The following is a 12,150-nucleotide window of genomic DNA, read 5'->3' as shown; positions in this document are numbered from 1 at the left end:
GAGTGGACTTTTCTTTGTTGAGTAAGATGCCTAACTCGTGGAATGTTTGTAGTGTTATCTGGACGTGGGCTTGAACTTGCTCCCTGGTGTGGCCGCGCACCAGCCAGTCGTCTAGATACGGGAACACCTGTATCCTCGGTCGATGAAGGTATGCTGCCACGACAGCCAGACATTTGGTGAACACTCTCGGAGCCGTGGACAAGCTGAAGGGAAGGACGGCAAATTGGTAGTGCACGTTGTTTAATACAAATAGAAGGAAGCGCTTATGTGGGGGATAGATTGCTATATGAAAATATGCGTCCTTCACGTCGAAGGCGGTGTACCAGTCTCCAGGGAAGGGATGATGGTCCCCAAGGAGACCATGCGGAACTTCAACTTTACTATGAATTTGTTGAGTCCGCGTAAGTCTAAAATGGGTCGCAGACCCCCTTTTGCTTTGGGGATCAGGAAGTAGCGGGAGTAAAACCCCCTGCCCCTTAACTCTGATGGAACCTCCTCTATGGCCCCCATAAAAAGGAGCCCAAAAACCTCCTGTGTAAGGAGATGCTCGTGAGAAGGGTCCCTGAAGAGGGACAGGGAGGAGGGGAACGAAGAAAACTGGAGAGCGTATCCCCTCTCCACCGTGCGAAAGACCCAACGGTCTGAGGTTATAAGGGACCAAGCACGGTGGGAATGGGAGAGGCAATCTCGAAATAAAGGGAATGGATCCTGGGTAGTGACTAGCACGCCGTCCTCGAGCGCACCTTCAAAAATTTTGCTTAAGCCCTGAAGGTAGTCTAGGAGGATCTTGGTTTTGACCGGGTTGGGGCTGGTCGACCTCCATCTACCACCTCGCCCCCGCCTTCTGTCTTAGATGAGGAGGAGGAGGGTAGAACCTCTGTGGCTGGGGCCTAAAGGGCCTGCACTGGGGTCCTGGGACATGCATCACCAGGGAGTGCATGATGGTTCTGGAGTCCTTGAGGCTCTGCAACCAAGAGTCCGTCTTGTCCGAGAACAACCCCTGGCCCTCGAATGGCAGATCTTGCAGGGTTTGCTGCAGTTCTGGCGGTAACCCTGATACCTGCGTCTCCTGGCTATCCCAGACGCTAGTGTCCTGGCGGCAGAGTCCGCTATGTCCAGGGAGGCCTGTAAGGAGGTCCTAGCCACCTTTTTACCTTCCTCCACTAGGGCCCCAAACTCCTCTCTCGAGTCCTGGGGGACCAACTCTTTAAATTTACCCATGGATTTCCATGAGTTGTAATTGTACTGACTCAAGAGCGCCTGTTGGTTTGCGGCTCTGAGCTGCAGACCCCCCGCTGAGTAAACCTTACGTCCAAACAAATCGAAGCGTTTGGCGTCCTTCAATTTGGGCGCTGCCGCCTGCTGACCATGGTGCTCTCTTGCGTTCACTGAGGAGACTACTAGAGAACACGGCGGAGGGTGTGTGTAGAGGTACTCATGGTCTTTAGAGGGGACAAAGTACTTTTTCTCTACACCTCTGGCAGTGGGAGGGATGGAGGCTGGGGATTGCCATATGGCATTAGCGTTAGCCTGGATCGTGCAAATAATGGGCAACGCCACCCGTAATGGGGCATCAGCTGAGAGGATGCTTACCACCGGGTCCTCCACCTCCACTATCTCCTCTGTCTGTAGGTCCATGTTCTGTGCCACCCTACGTAACAGGTCTTGGTGGGCACGGAGGTCTATTGGAGGTGGGCCTGAGGTTGTTGTGCCCGCCACCCGCCTCATCTGGGGAAGATGAGGAGGATGCCTCAGGGGGTAAAGGATCCAGAGGTGGGTCCGGCTCCAAGGGTCCCTGATGTGCAGGATCCCCTGCACCGAGGTCTGGGACATGCGTGGGTGTTGGCACAGGAGCCTCCATGCCCCCTGGGGGAGGACAGGAGATGGTGGCCTCAGGTACCCTGGGCTCAGAGTGTGCCGAGCGAGAGGCCACTGGTGGAGCCCCTTGAGCTTGGTGATATGCCCATGGGGTCCAGAAAGACCAATGTGCAGGGTCCTGTCTAGGGTCCTCTGCCCCCTCCTGCCAATAGCCCAAGTCATCCGCAGCCTGATTCTGAGCAGGGTATGCTGATCGGGAGGCCTCTTCCGACGAACGAGATGCCGATCTTGAGGGCCAGGGCGGTACAGAGCGTAATTACAAAGGCTCGTCCTGGAACGGTGCCGAGCGGTGCCGGTCCACAGGCGAGCGGTCTCTGCGCGGTGCCGGGGAATGGAACTGGGATCGAGAACAGTGCCGATGGCCATGCCGGTACCGGGATCCCGATCTGGATCGCGAAGACGAAGACAGTCTGTAGACTCGGTGCCAGGAGCAGCCTCACGAACGGGAGCGCCGCTCATACTGGTGCCGGGAACTGCGTCTGGACTCTGACCGGTACTGATGCTCGGGTCGGTGCCGAGAAGTGGACCGGTGCCGGGAGGAAGACTGGTTCCAGGACTGCGAGTGGCGTCGGGACCTGCTCCAAGACCGGGAGCGGTGCCGTGAGTCCACGCTCAGAGATGGAGGGCGTATCAGGGCAGGCATGCCCCTGGATTGCACCATGCGGAGGAGATGCGTTGCCGTGATCTGAGATGGCGCCGGCTCCGTGAGGGCGATAAGGTCCTTCGCTGTCGCAAATGTCTCCAGCGTAGAGGGGAGACAGGGCTCAACCACAGGACAAGGCGGTGAGCCAGTCTGCACCGGACTCAACGGCCCTACAACCAGGGCCGGAGTCAACGGTGTCGATGATGCCTGCACCCTCTGGCGCTCCGCAGCCGGATGCGACTCCACCACCGGTGCGGGGGGAGCCGGTGCTTGTCGTACGGCAGTGTCCTGGGTCTTACGGGGTCTTTTATGTCCCGGAGACAGGGAACGGTGCCGAGGGGCTTGCGGTGGACGCGGTGCCAACGGAGGACGGTGCCGTGGGGCCTTATCCGTGTCTCCTTGTGGTGCAGTACCGGAGGGCGCCGCTGGGGCGCTGCACACCAAGACGCTCGGTGCTGGAACTTGGCGCGCCGAAGGAAGATCTGGGCTAAGTGCCGCCTCCATAAGGAGCTGCTTAAGTCTAAAGTCCCGCTCCTTTTTGGTCCTGGGCCTGAAAGCCTTGCAGATCTTACACTTGTCCGTCTGGTGAGACTCCCCTACACACTTCAGACAAGAGTCGTGAGGGTCTCCCGTTGGCATAGGCATGCACGGCTTAAAGCCAGGAGCCTTGGGCATGAGCCCAGCTGCGTGCCGGGGGAAAAAGGGGGGATAAAAGCCCCCTTAATCCCCGCTAACTATTTATAACTACTCTACAAAACTATTAACAACAAAACTACTAATCTATAAGTATATAACCAACAACTATCTACAAGAATTAACGAGTAAAGCTAGGGAGAGTGGAGAACAGCTATGCCGCGCTCCACAGTTCCAGTGACCACCCCGGGCGGTAAGAAGGAACTGAGGGGGCGCTGGGTCAGCTGGGGTATATATCCAGCGCCATGAAGGCGCCACTCCAGGGGGCTCCACAGCCGACCCACCGGGTGTTGCTAGGGTAGAAAATTCTGATGATCATGCACGCAGCGCGTGCACACCTAATTGGAATCGATATGAGCAAGCACTCGAAGAAGAACCTTGTGTTAAAGCAATTGTTGCATTACTGATTATTACTATCTCTATCTCAACTTACAAGGATTTAATAACTCACTTTTTTCTTCAAGTTAAACTAATAGAGCTTTAAATTTTAAGTTGGGGTTTTACTGACATGCACATTACTTAATTCTTGACAGTGTTCTTCTTTTCATCAAGAAATATATTGGTTATAGCATACATGTATTTATATAAAGGGATAGATATTGGCCGGATTGTCAAAGGTGCTGAGCAACACAATCTCTAATAATTAGGCCAATATATCTGTATTTATTATATTCTATTTCAGATGACTTAGATCTCAAGTGTTGGGATGTCTAAGACTGCTCATCTATTTCTACAAACTTTTCATTCAAATAGTTTTCAAGTTAACACAATGTAATTACATTATTAAAAAAAATTTCAGTCAGTATCATAAGCTATACTTTCCAGCTACTCAAACTAAAACACCCCTGAGTTCTAAGACTAAGAAATCTCAACATTATTGATCCAAATTACTTAAAATATTGTTAATAATCGTTAACAAAAAAAATCTGGGTCACAAAGAAAAACCGCCATCAGTCCATTCCACAATAGGGATTCTGTAAATTTATTTTCCTAAAGTGTATTTTTGAAACTTGATTCTTGCATTCATGGTAACAATAAGTATGCCAGAAATAAATGTTCTTATAAAATTAATGTTAAATCCCGTAAATTTTAGATAAAAAAGGGTATCTGCAAGTTTCACAGCTTTTAAAGTTTCTTCAGAGTTTTATTTTCTTATATAGTTTTTCAGATAATCATATTGCTCGCTGTAAGCTAATTTGTCAGCTTTCCCAGTGGCTGTACTTATTATGCAAAAATAATTAGTATAATGTATTGAACTTACATGCAAAGAGCCTACAAAAGTGACCCTGTACTGCCGAAAGAGATGAAACTGTCCAGTGTGCTGCTGCGAATCTTGTTAATGAAGTAAGGCAGTCATCCTAAAAAAAAAAAAAAAACACCAACAACACCCCAAACTAAATGTCACAATTAAACTCTTCAAGATGGAATAAAACGATGCCTTTATGACTCTATATAGTACATCTCTCTAGTTAGGTAGCTATAGTCTTTACCACAGAATTTTGAGAGATATAGATTATGCCACAAATTCAATGTAATAAAGATATCAGAGAGAGAGAGAGAGAGAGAGCGCGAGTGAGTGTAAAAACAGATTTACAGAACAGTTACAATCTCAAAGCTCCTTGCTTTGGCTATTATTATGATGAGACAAACCCAACCTATTACACTTAGCATTCATGAAGAACAATTTAATTACATTTTACATTTGTTTAATAAAATAATAAAAATATGTGGAGATATACCTATCTCATAGAACTGGGAGGGACCTGAAAGATCATTGAGTCCAGCCCCCTGCCTTCACTAGCAGGACCAAGTACTAACTTTGCCCCAGATCCCTAAGTGGCCCCCTCAAGGATTGAACTCAGAACCCTGGGTTTAGTAGGCCAATGCTCATACCACTGAGCTATCCCTCCCCCGTTTCAAGTTAAATATATCAGATATTGATAGAGAAAAGAGTGGAACCCAAGTTAAAATAAAACTCCCCAATAATTTCAGGCTACAATTTTGGCACTCTGGATTTAAAAAAAAAAAAAAAAAAAAAAAAGAGACAACCCAGTGATTCAGAACTGAGGCTATTTGATCTTACCTGTCGGCAAGGTAAATGACCAAATAATGGTTTATCTTCATCAGCTAAAATTCGTTCTGCAGAAGTAAAAAAAAGTTTCAGTGCTGTAAATTTAAATAAAAATCTGCAAGCCTCTTGCCAACACACAGTAGTTACTAAAAACAAAATGTTACCTATAGTCTGTATTGTGTAAGCACAGCTACCCCAGCACATTATGGGTACACGCATATCTTCTTCATTGGGATGCACCTTCAGTCCCACTTTATATGTTGCAGTACCAAATGTTGTCAGCATCTCTTTAATGCTTTCAGAATAAAGCCTCCTGAGATATGAGAGAGATTGGTTTATTGGCATTAAAAAAGTCTATTCTGACAATAGGCAAATTAAACATCAAGTGGAAGCATAATATCTGAATGCTCTGATTTATACAAAGTTGACAGATCTTTTGGACCATATCCTGCTTACCTGACTCAAGCAAGTAGTCTACTAACTAAATAGTCTTGTTTGTGTGAATACTGGAAGAAGGATTTGGCATTTTAATGCTATTTTAAACAGTTTGTGCCATGCACTGCAGTAATCAATTTTTTGGTTGTCTGGATTAGACTGGAATTTTACATATTTGTACAGCACTATCCAGACTCTGTCCTCAACACAACTGGGTAGAATATAGTTAAGACTATAATGGGAGTAATATGTGCCAGTTTGAGGGCAGAATTTTTAATATACTTTCTCATTAAAAAAGGAGACTTGTTACACAACTATAACTGTTTCCAGATATGTAGATCCTGTAAATTACATTTCAATATATTAATGTGCTCACAACTTTGCACTTTTAAAAACATTTTATTTGGAGAGTTTTAAAGTATGACTTAATTAGAAATTCACAACTATTATAAAATCAAGTTTAACTTCGACCATGAAGTTATATGTATCTAATTATGTATCCATGAGTTTCTATGTGTGCCCAGGTTTACACAGACAAACAATACCAATCACTGAAATAGGGAACTGTAAGAGTATCAGAATCTGGTTCAGACGCAATAGCGAGGCCTTGATTTACACAGTGGATTTTTTTGCATGTTTTCAGTTATGCACTGTCAATTAATTGTGACCCTTTATTTTTGTAAACGATATGGTTCACTTTTATGCGGTGCAGCACGGTCGCCAAGATGCGTGAATCTGTGGCGTAGGTAGGACCAGACACTTGCGTGGGCCCCGACTGTGGGTGGGTGGGCAATGACGGGGGTGGCGGAGGGATGAGGCGCCTCCCCTCACCCCTCCAGCCGGCCTTGCAGGAGGCCATGGAAACTCTGGCCAGGGGCCCCCCCAGCTCCAGGCATGGGGTCAGGGCGTGGGGGCTTGCCCCACTCCACCCACCCAACGCTCCTGCCAGGGAGCGGAGTCCGGGCTCGCCCCACCCTGCCCAGCACTCCTGCTGGGGAGCGGGGTTGGGGCACCGGGGCTTGCCCCATTCCACTCACCCAGCAGTACAGCTAGGTAGTGGGCTAGAGGGCTTGCTCTGCTCTGTCCGCCCAGCTAGGGGTGGCTCTATGTATTTTGCCGCCCGAAGCATGGCAGTGAGGCAGTCTTTGGCAACATGCCTGCAGGAGGTCCGCTGGTAATGCGGATTCGGCGGCATGCCTGCGGGAGGTCCGCCGGTCCCGCGCCTTTGGCGTACCCGCCACCGAATTGCCACCGAAGCCGCAGGACCTCCTGCAGGCATAAGGCAGCCTGACTGCCGCCCTCACAGCGACCGCGGCTTGCCGTGCTTGGTGCCTGGAGCCGCCCCTGTGCTGCAGTCGGGGAGCAGGGTCCAGGGGCTCGCCCTGCTCCGCCCGGTGCTCCTGCTGGGGAGTGGGATCAGGGCACAGGAGCTTGCCTGCTCTCTGGCTGGAATGTCGGGCGAGTGGAGTGGGGTAAGCCACCCATGCCCCGACCCCGCTCCCCAGCAGGAGTGAAGGGTGGAGTGGGGCAAGCCCTCAACCTCGCTGCCGGGCTGGAGCACAGGGCGGGTGGGTAGAGTGGGGCAAGCATTAGGGTTGGAGCACAGGTTTGGGGGTGGGGGGGGGGGAGAGAGAGGCTAGATGCTAAGGGGGTGGGTCAAAGCCCACCCTTGTCTACGCCCCTAGCGCCGATGTGTCTAAACTCGTCGTTTCCCGCCCTTCCTTCACCACGCTGCTCTCAGTGTGTAATGGGATATTGGCACGTTGTTCGCTTAACTTAAGCCGCTATTTATCACCCATAATAAGTGTTTACCATGAGCTCTAAGAGGAAATTGAGAGAAAGTGACTCAAAAAATGATGTGTCATGTGTGAAGAAGCAGAAAAAAAAAAGTGTTGACTTTAGTACAGAAAGTGGAAATGTTGGATATGCGCGCTAAGGGTGAAGGTTCATCATCCGTGACTAGGGCTTATGGCCTTAATGAGTCGATCGTGCGTACAGTGAAGAGAAATGAGGCAAAAATTAGAGCAAGTGTTGCTGCAAGTGCACCTAAAAGTGCTAAAGTGTCATTCTATACTCTTGATATTACATACAAAAGATGGACAAGGCAATGAACATATGGATTGAGGATGAAAAACAGAAAAGGGTTCCACTGGATGGGCCAGCGATTCGAGAAAAAGCTAAGAAATTGTATGATCACTTAAAACAGGATGCTACATCAACTTTGGGGGAGAGCAGTGTAGCAAAGGAAACTACTTTTATAGCCAGCAAGGGATGGTTTGAGAAGTTCAAATGGAGGTATGAGCTGCATAATGTTAAATTGGTCAGTGAAGATGCATCTGCAGATCATGAAGCAGCAGCAAGGTTTCCACCTGAGCTGGCCGAACTCATTGAGGAGAATGTGTTAAAAACTTTGTAACCTGATGAGACTGGCTTATTTTGGAAATGGATGCCAAAGAAAACCTTTCTTTCAAAAGATGAGAAATCTGCTCCAGGTTTCAAGGCTGCGAAAGATCGACTGACTCTTCTCATCTGTGCAAATGCAACGGGGGATTTTATGATAAAGCCAATGCTCATTTACCGAGCCCAGAACCCCCATGCACTCAAGGGCAAAAATAAATATCAGCTACCCATGTTTTGGAGGTCTAATCAGCATGTGTGGGTCACTTCAGTGCTTTTTATGAACTGGTTTCATAATTGTTCTGTGCATGAAATGGAATGCTACCTGGCATTTAAGGTCCTACTGATCCTTGATAATGCTCTGGACCACCCTGCAAGCCTTCAGGCTGTGCATCCCAACGTGGAGGTGGTTTTTCTGCCTCCAAACACATCACTCCTTCAGCCCCTTGACCCAGTTGTCATCGCCACTTCTAAAGTTTATTACACTCGCTGCACCATTCGCCGTATCCTAGATGCTGTGGACAGTGATCCAAGCTTAACAGTGACCCAGTGCTGGAAGAATTACAAAATAGCAGAGTGTATTAAAAATATAAAAGTCTCTGCATGAAATAAAGCCTTCCACCATCAATGCATGTTGGAAAAACTTGTGGAGAAAGGTAGTGACTGATTTTCGTGGCTTCCCCGAAATGCAACACGAGGTGGAGAAAATTACAGAGCTGGGTGGTAGTGTAGGAGTGGAGGGATTTGACAATCTCCAGGAAACAGAGAGAGAGGAGCTACTCGAGTCCCACCCACCAAGCTCAATGAGAGAGCTGGAGGAGCTGATTCAGTCAAGCACCAGTGACGAGGGCAGTGAGGAGGTGGAGTTGGCACCGAAGCTGCAAAAGACAATGAAGAATCTGGATAACGGTTTTCGATTGGCCAAGGAACGCTGAGACTTTTTTTTTGGGCTGAAGATCCATTCATGGAACGTAGTTTGAAATTCATGAGAGAGCTTGAGGGTGTGCTGCCTCCTTACAGGGAAGTTTACAAAGACATACAGAAGAAGGCCAAACAACTGACCATAATCAGTTTTTTTTTGCACATCTTCCACCACCAACCCCTCTTCCGCCACCTCCACTCCATAGCCACGGGTGGGCCGCAACCCACCCACTTAGCATCCAGGCCCACCGACCCCGACTCTGCTCCAGCCCTAGGGCTCGCCCCACTCCACTGGGTGTTCCTGCCAGAGAGCGGGGTCGGGGCAGGAGGGCTTACCCCACTCCACCTGCCTGGCATTTCAGCCAGGCGGCCCAAGCGGGGCGTGCCCCTAACCCCACTCTCCAGCAGGAGCGCTGGGCGGGGGGCGAGGGGCAAGCCCCTGGTCCTGCTCTCCAGCAGAAGCGCTGGTCGGGCGGAGGGGGACAAGCCCCCGATCCCACTCTCTGGCAGGAGCACCAGGTGGGTGGGCGGAGCAGTGCAAGCCGCTGCACCCCAACCCCCTGTCCCAAGTGCGTGCCTGGGGTGCCCCCCCTTGCCAGAGTGTCTATGGCCCCCCACAAGGCCGGCTGGAGGAGGTGAGTGGAAGCAGCCCCATCCTTCCTGTCCCGTCAGGGCTCCCCCCACACACTGCTCCACACTCCCAAGACACCCCAGATGAACACTCAGACTTCTGACTTCAACAACATGATGCTGATACTCTATCAAGTGCATCTTCAACATCAGTAAAGATTAGTACCTGTACTGTAATAAGTTTAAATTTCGTTAATTTTTTTTTTAATAAAACCTGTAGTACTGTACTGTATTGTATAAATTAGGGAGGTCATCTTGTGAGCCTGGAACCTAAACCCTTATGTCCCATAGACCCTTGGTATTTTTTTTATGCGATTTCTATTTGCACCATCTTTTGGGGAGTAACATAACCACCGTGTAAATCGAGGCCTGACTGTAGTGCAAAAGTAGTGGTGTACAATGGCCAATTCTCAACATAAGCTCAGCTCCTCTAATGGAAGTGGGATTCAGAGTTCTTTAGCTTATTCAGCTGAAGCACTAGAGGACACAAATATACTCCAGTTTTAGTCCTATATCCCTGCTATAACAAAGGTATGAATAATTTTTAAAGCTGAAATACATACTTTGGTTGGAAGTCAGGCCTAAATCCTTTAGGTAGCTGTAGCTCATCCATTTTTTCTGAATTACCACAAGAATTATCTGTATAAAAGAAGTCCAATAAATGCTGTAATTATATTAATTCATCTATATGTGAATTTTACTGCTCATGAAAGTTGCAGACTGATAACATTAGAAACTGAAGTTCTGAATTCCTCAGAATAATTATAAACATGGGCAGTGGCTATATAACTTTCATCACATTTTTTTGCCAGCATCATCTCAACTGTACTATGGAAGGACCAGCTGTATGGAAAGTGTTAATTCAACCTTCATTGCCATTTAATTCTTGGCTTCAGTACTGAGACTGCAAACATGGTTGCCAGTTATATCAGTTGTGACATACGGAACTGGTACATTAAGAACTAATTGGAGACCACCAAAATCAATTCACATAGGAGCAGTTATCCGATGCGAACTTTCAGAGAGACTATCAACCTGATCTGGATTTAAATAAAATACCAGGAGGTAAAAGCCTCCATGTCTAAGTGATAATTTGCTGAGTCTCTTTTCAGTGACAATAACATTTCCATACTTCAGGATATAGAATATTAGATCTTCAGACTTACTAGCAGTTTCTTCATCGCGAAGTATATATAATGCTTTGATTTGCTGGGATATTGTTCTCATCCATTGAGCTAGATTTGGCTGGTCTGAAAAATCCAACCTATCAAAAGACAGAATACACACATTTTTTAAAAATTAAACTAGTTCAGAATAGATATTGTGTTCTCTTTGTGAAAAAAATAATTTGCATAATTTCTCCTATGTAAGGGTGAGCACAAAGTTTGAGAAAAAAATCTGATATTAAGATTATGGGAGAAGAAGGGTGAAAACCATAATTATACTTCAAAATGCAACAAACCATCACCATATGCCATTATAATTTTTTTAAGGGAATGAGTAATTTTTTTTTATTATTATTATTATTTTTAACTGAAACACAGTCCTGCTCCACTGTGGCATAGAATATCTGGTACGTGTGCATATTTTATAGATTATTTGGATTTACCATGTAAAGTACTACTCTTACCGTATATACTCGATCATAAGCCAGTTCGTTTATAAGATGACCCCCCCAAGATGGATAAGTAAAAATGGAAAATTTTTATAACCTGTTCATAAGCCGACCCTATAATTCAGGGGTCAGCAAACTTTGGCTCCCAGGCCATCAGGATAAGCCGTTGGTGGTCTGAGATAGTTTGTTTACCTCAAGAGTCCGCAGGCACTTAGGTAAACCTAAACAAACAAAGTGTCCTGGTGCGCCAGCTGCTTACCCTGACGGGCCAGGACAGCAACTGCTGGGGAAATTTTTTGGGGGGACGGGGGGAGAAGCTGGAAGTCAGGGGAGTAACCCTGTGACCACCCTCCACATGACCCCACCGCTAGCCCGGGACCCCCATAGTCTCCCCATCCCATCCCACTCCTCCTTATCTGGGCAGGGCCGGGGAGGATATCTCTGACCTGCCTGGAGCTGCTCCGACAGGCTGGGCAGCGCGGCCACAGCCTGCTCTGGCGGGCCAGATTGGGCGGCGTGGCCGCAGTGTGCTCCGGTGCCCAGGCGGCACGGCCACAGCCTGCTCTGGAGGGGGGTGGGACCGAGTAGCACAGCTGCAGCTGCTTTGGAGGCTGGGGGGAGAACCGTGAGGCCAGAAGTGGAGAGAGACTGCCCCCCCCGCCTCTTCCCTTCTGTCTCTGCTAACTGTGTTGCGTCTCTTTGCTCCCTCTGTTGGGGGGGAGGGGCTGTGTCCCACCTCTCCCTCTCTACACCTGTTCATAAGCTGACCCCCGTCTCTGGTGCTTCCCTTTTTTACTAAAAAAAGTCGGCTTATGAACGAGTATATACGGTAATTTTCCTATATTCTGCAGTGGTGCATCTTACACA

General features: G+C 48.1%; 1 protein-coding gene across 4 annotated transcripts in view; it reads right to left on the bottom strand.

Moving 5' to 3' along the window:
• The window catches only part of UBR2 (ubiquitin protein ligase E3 component n-recognin 2), a 109,995-nt gene that overhangs the window by 17,614 nt on the left and 80,231 nt on the right, over positions 1-12,150 (bottom strand). For 3 of the 4 annotated variants that reach the window (XM_005301245.5, XM_005301244.5, XM_065589533.1), the window contains 5 exons: positions 10,835-10,932; positions 10,232-10,307; positions 5,450-5,598; positions 5,298-5,353; positions 4,476-4,572 (listed from right to left, as the gene is read on the bottom strand). In XM_005301245.5, coding sequence (XP_005301302.2) covers positions 4,476-4,572; positions 5,298-5,353; positions 5,450-5,598; positions 10,232-10,307; positions 10,835-10,932 — 476 coding nt within the window. Of the gene's footprint in view, positions 1-4,475; positions 4,573-5,297; positions 5,354-5,449; positions 5,599-8,478; positions 8,670-10,231; positions 10,308-10,834; positions 10,933-12,150 lie in introns of those variants that run through there. The other variant, XM_042855137.2, reaches the window with a different exon arrangement.

This window comes from Chrysemys picta, chromosome 3 (genome assembly GCF_011386835.1).
Source record: "Chrysemys picta bellii isolate R12L10 chromosome 3, ASM1138683v2, whole genome shotgun sequence".
Lineage (NCBI taxonomy): Eukaryota > Metazoa > Chordata > Testudines > Emydidae > Chrysemys > Chrysemys picta.
The sequence above is the reverse complement of the archived record's forward strand: the minus strand, read 5'-3'. Positions and strand labels throughout refer to the sequence as shown.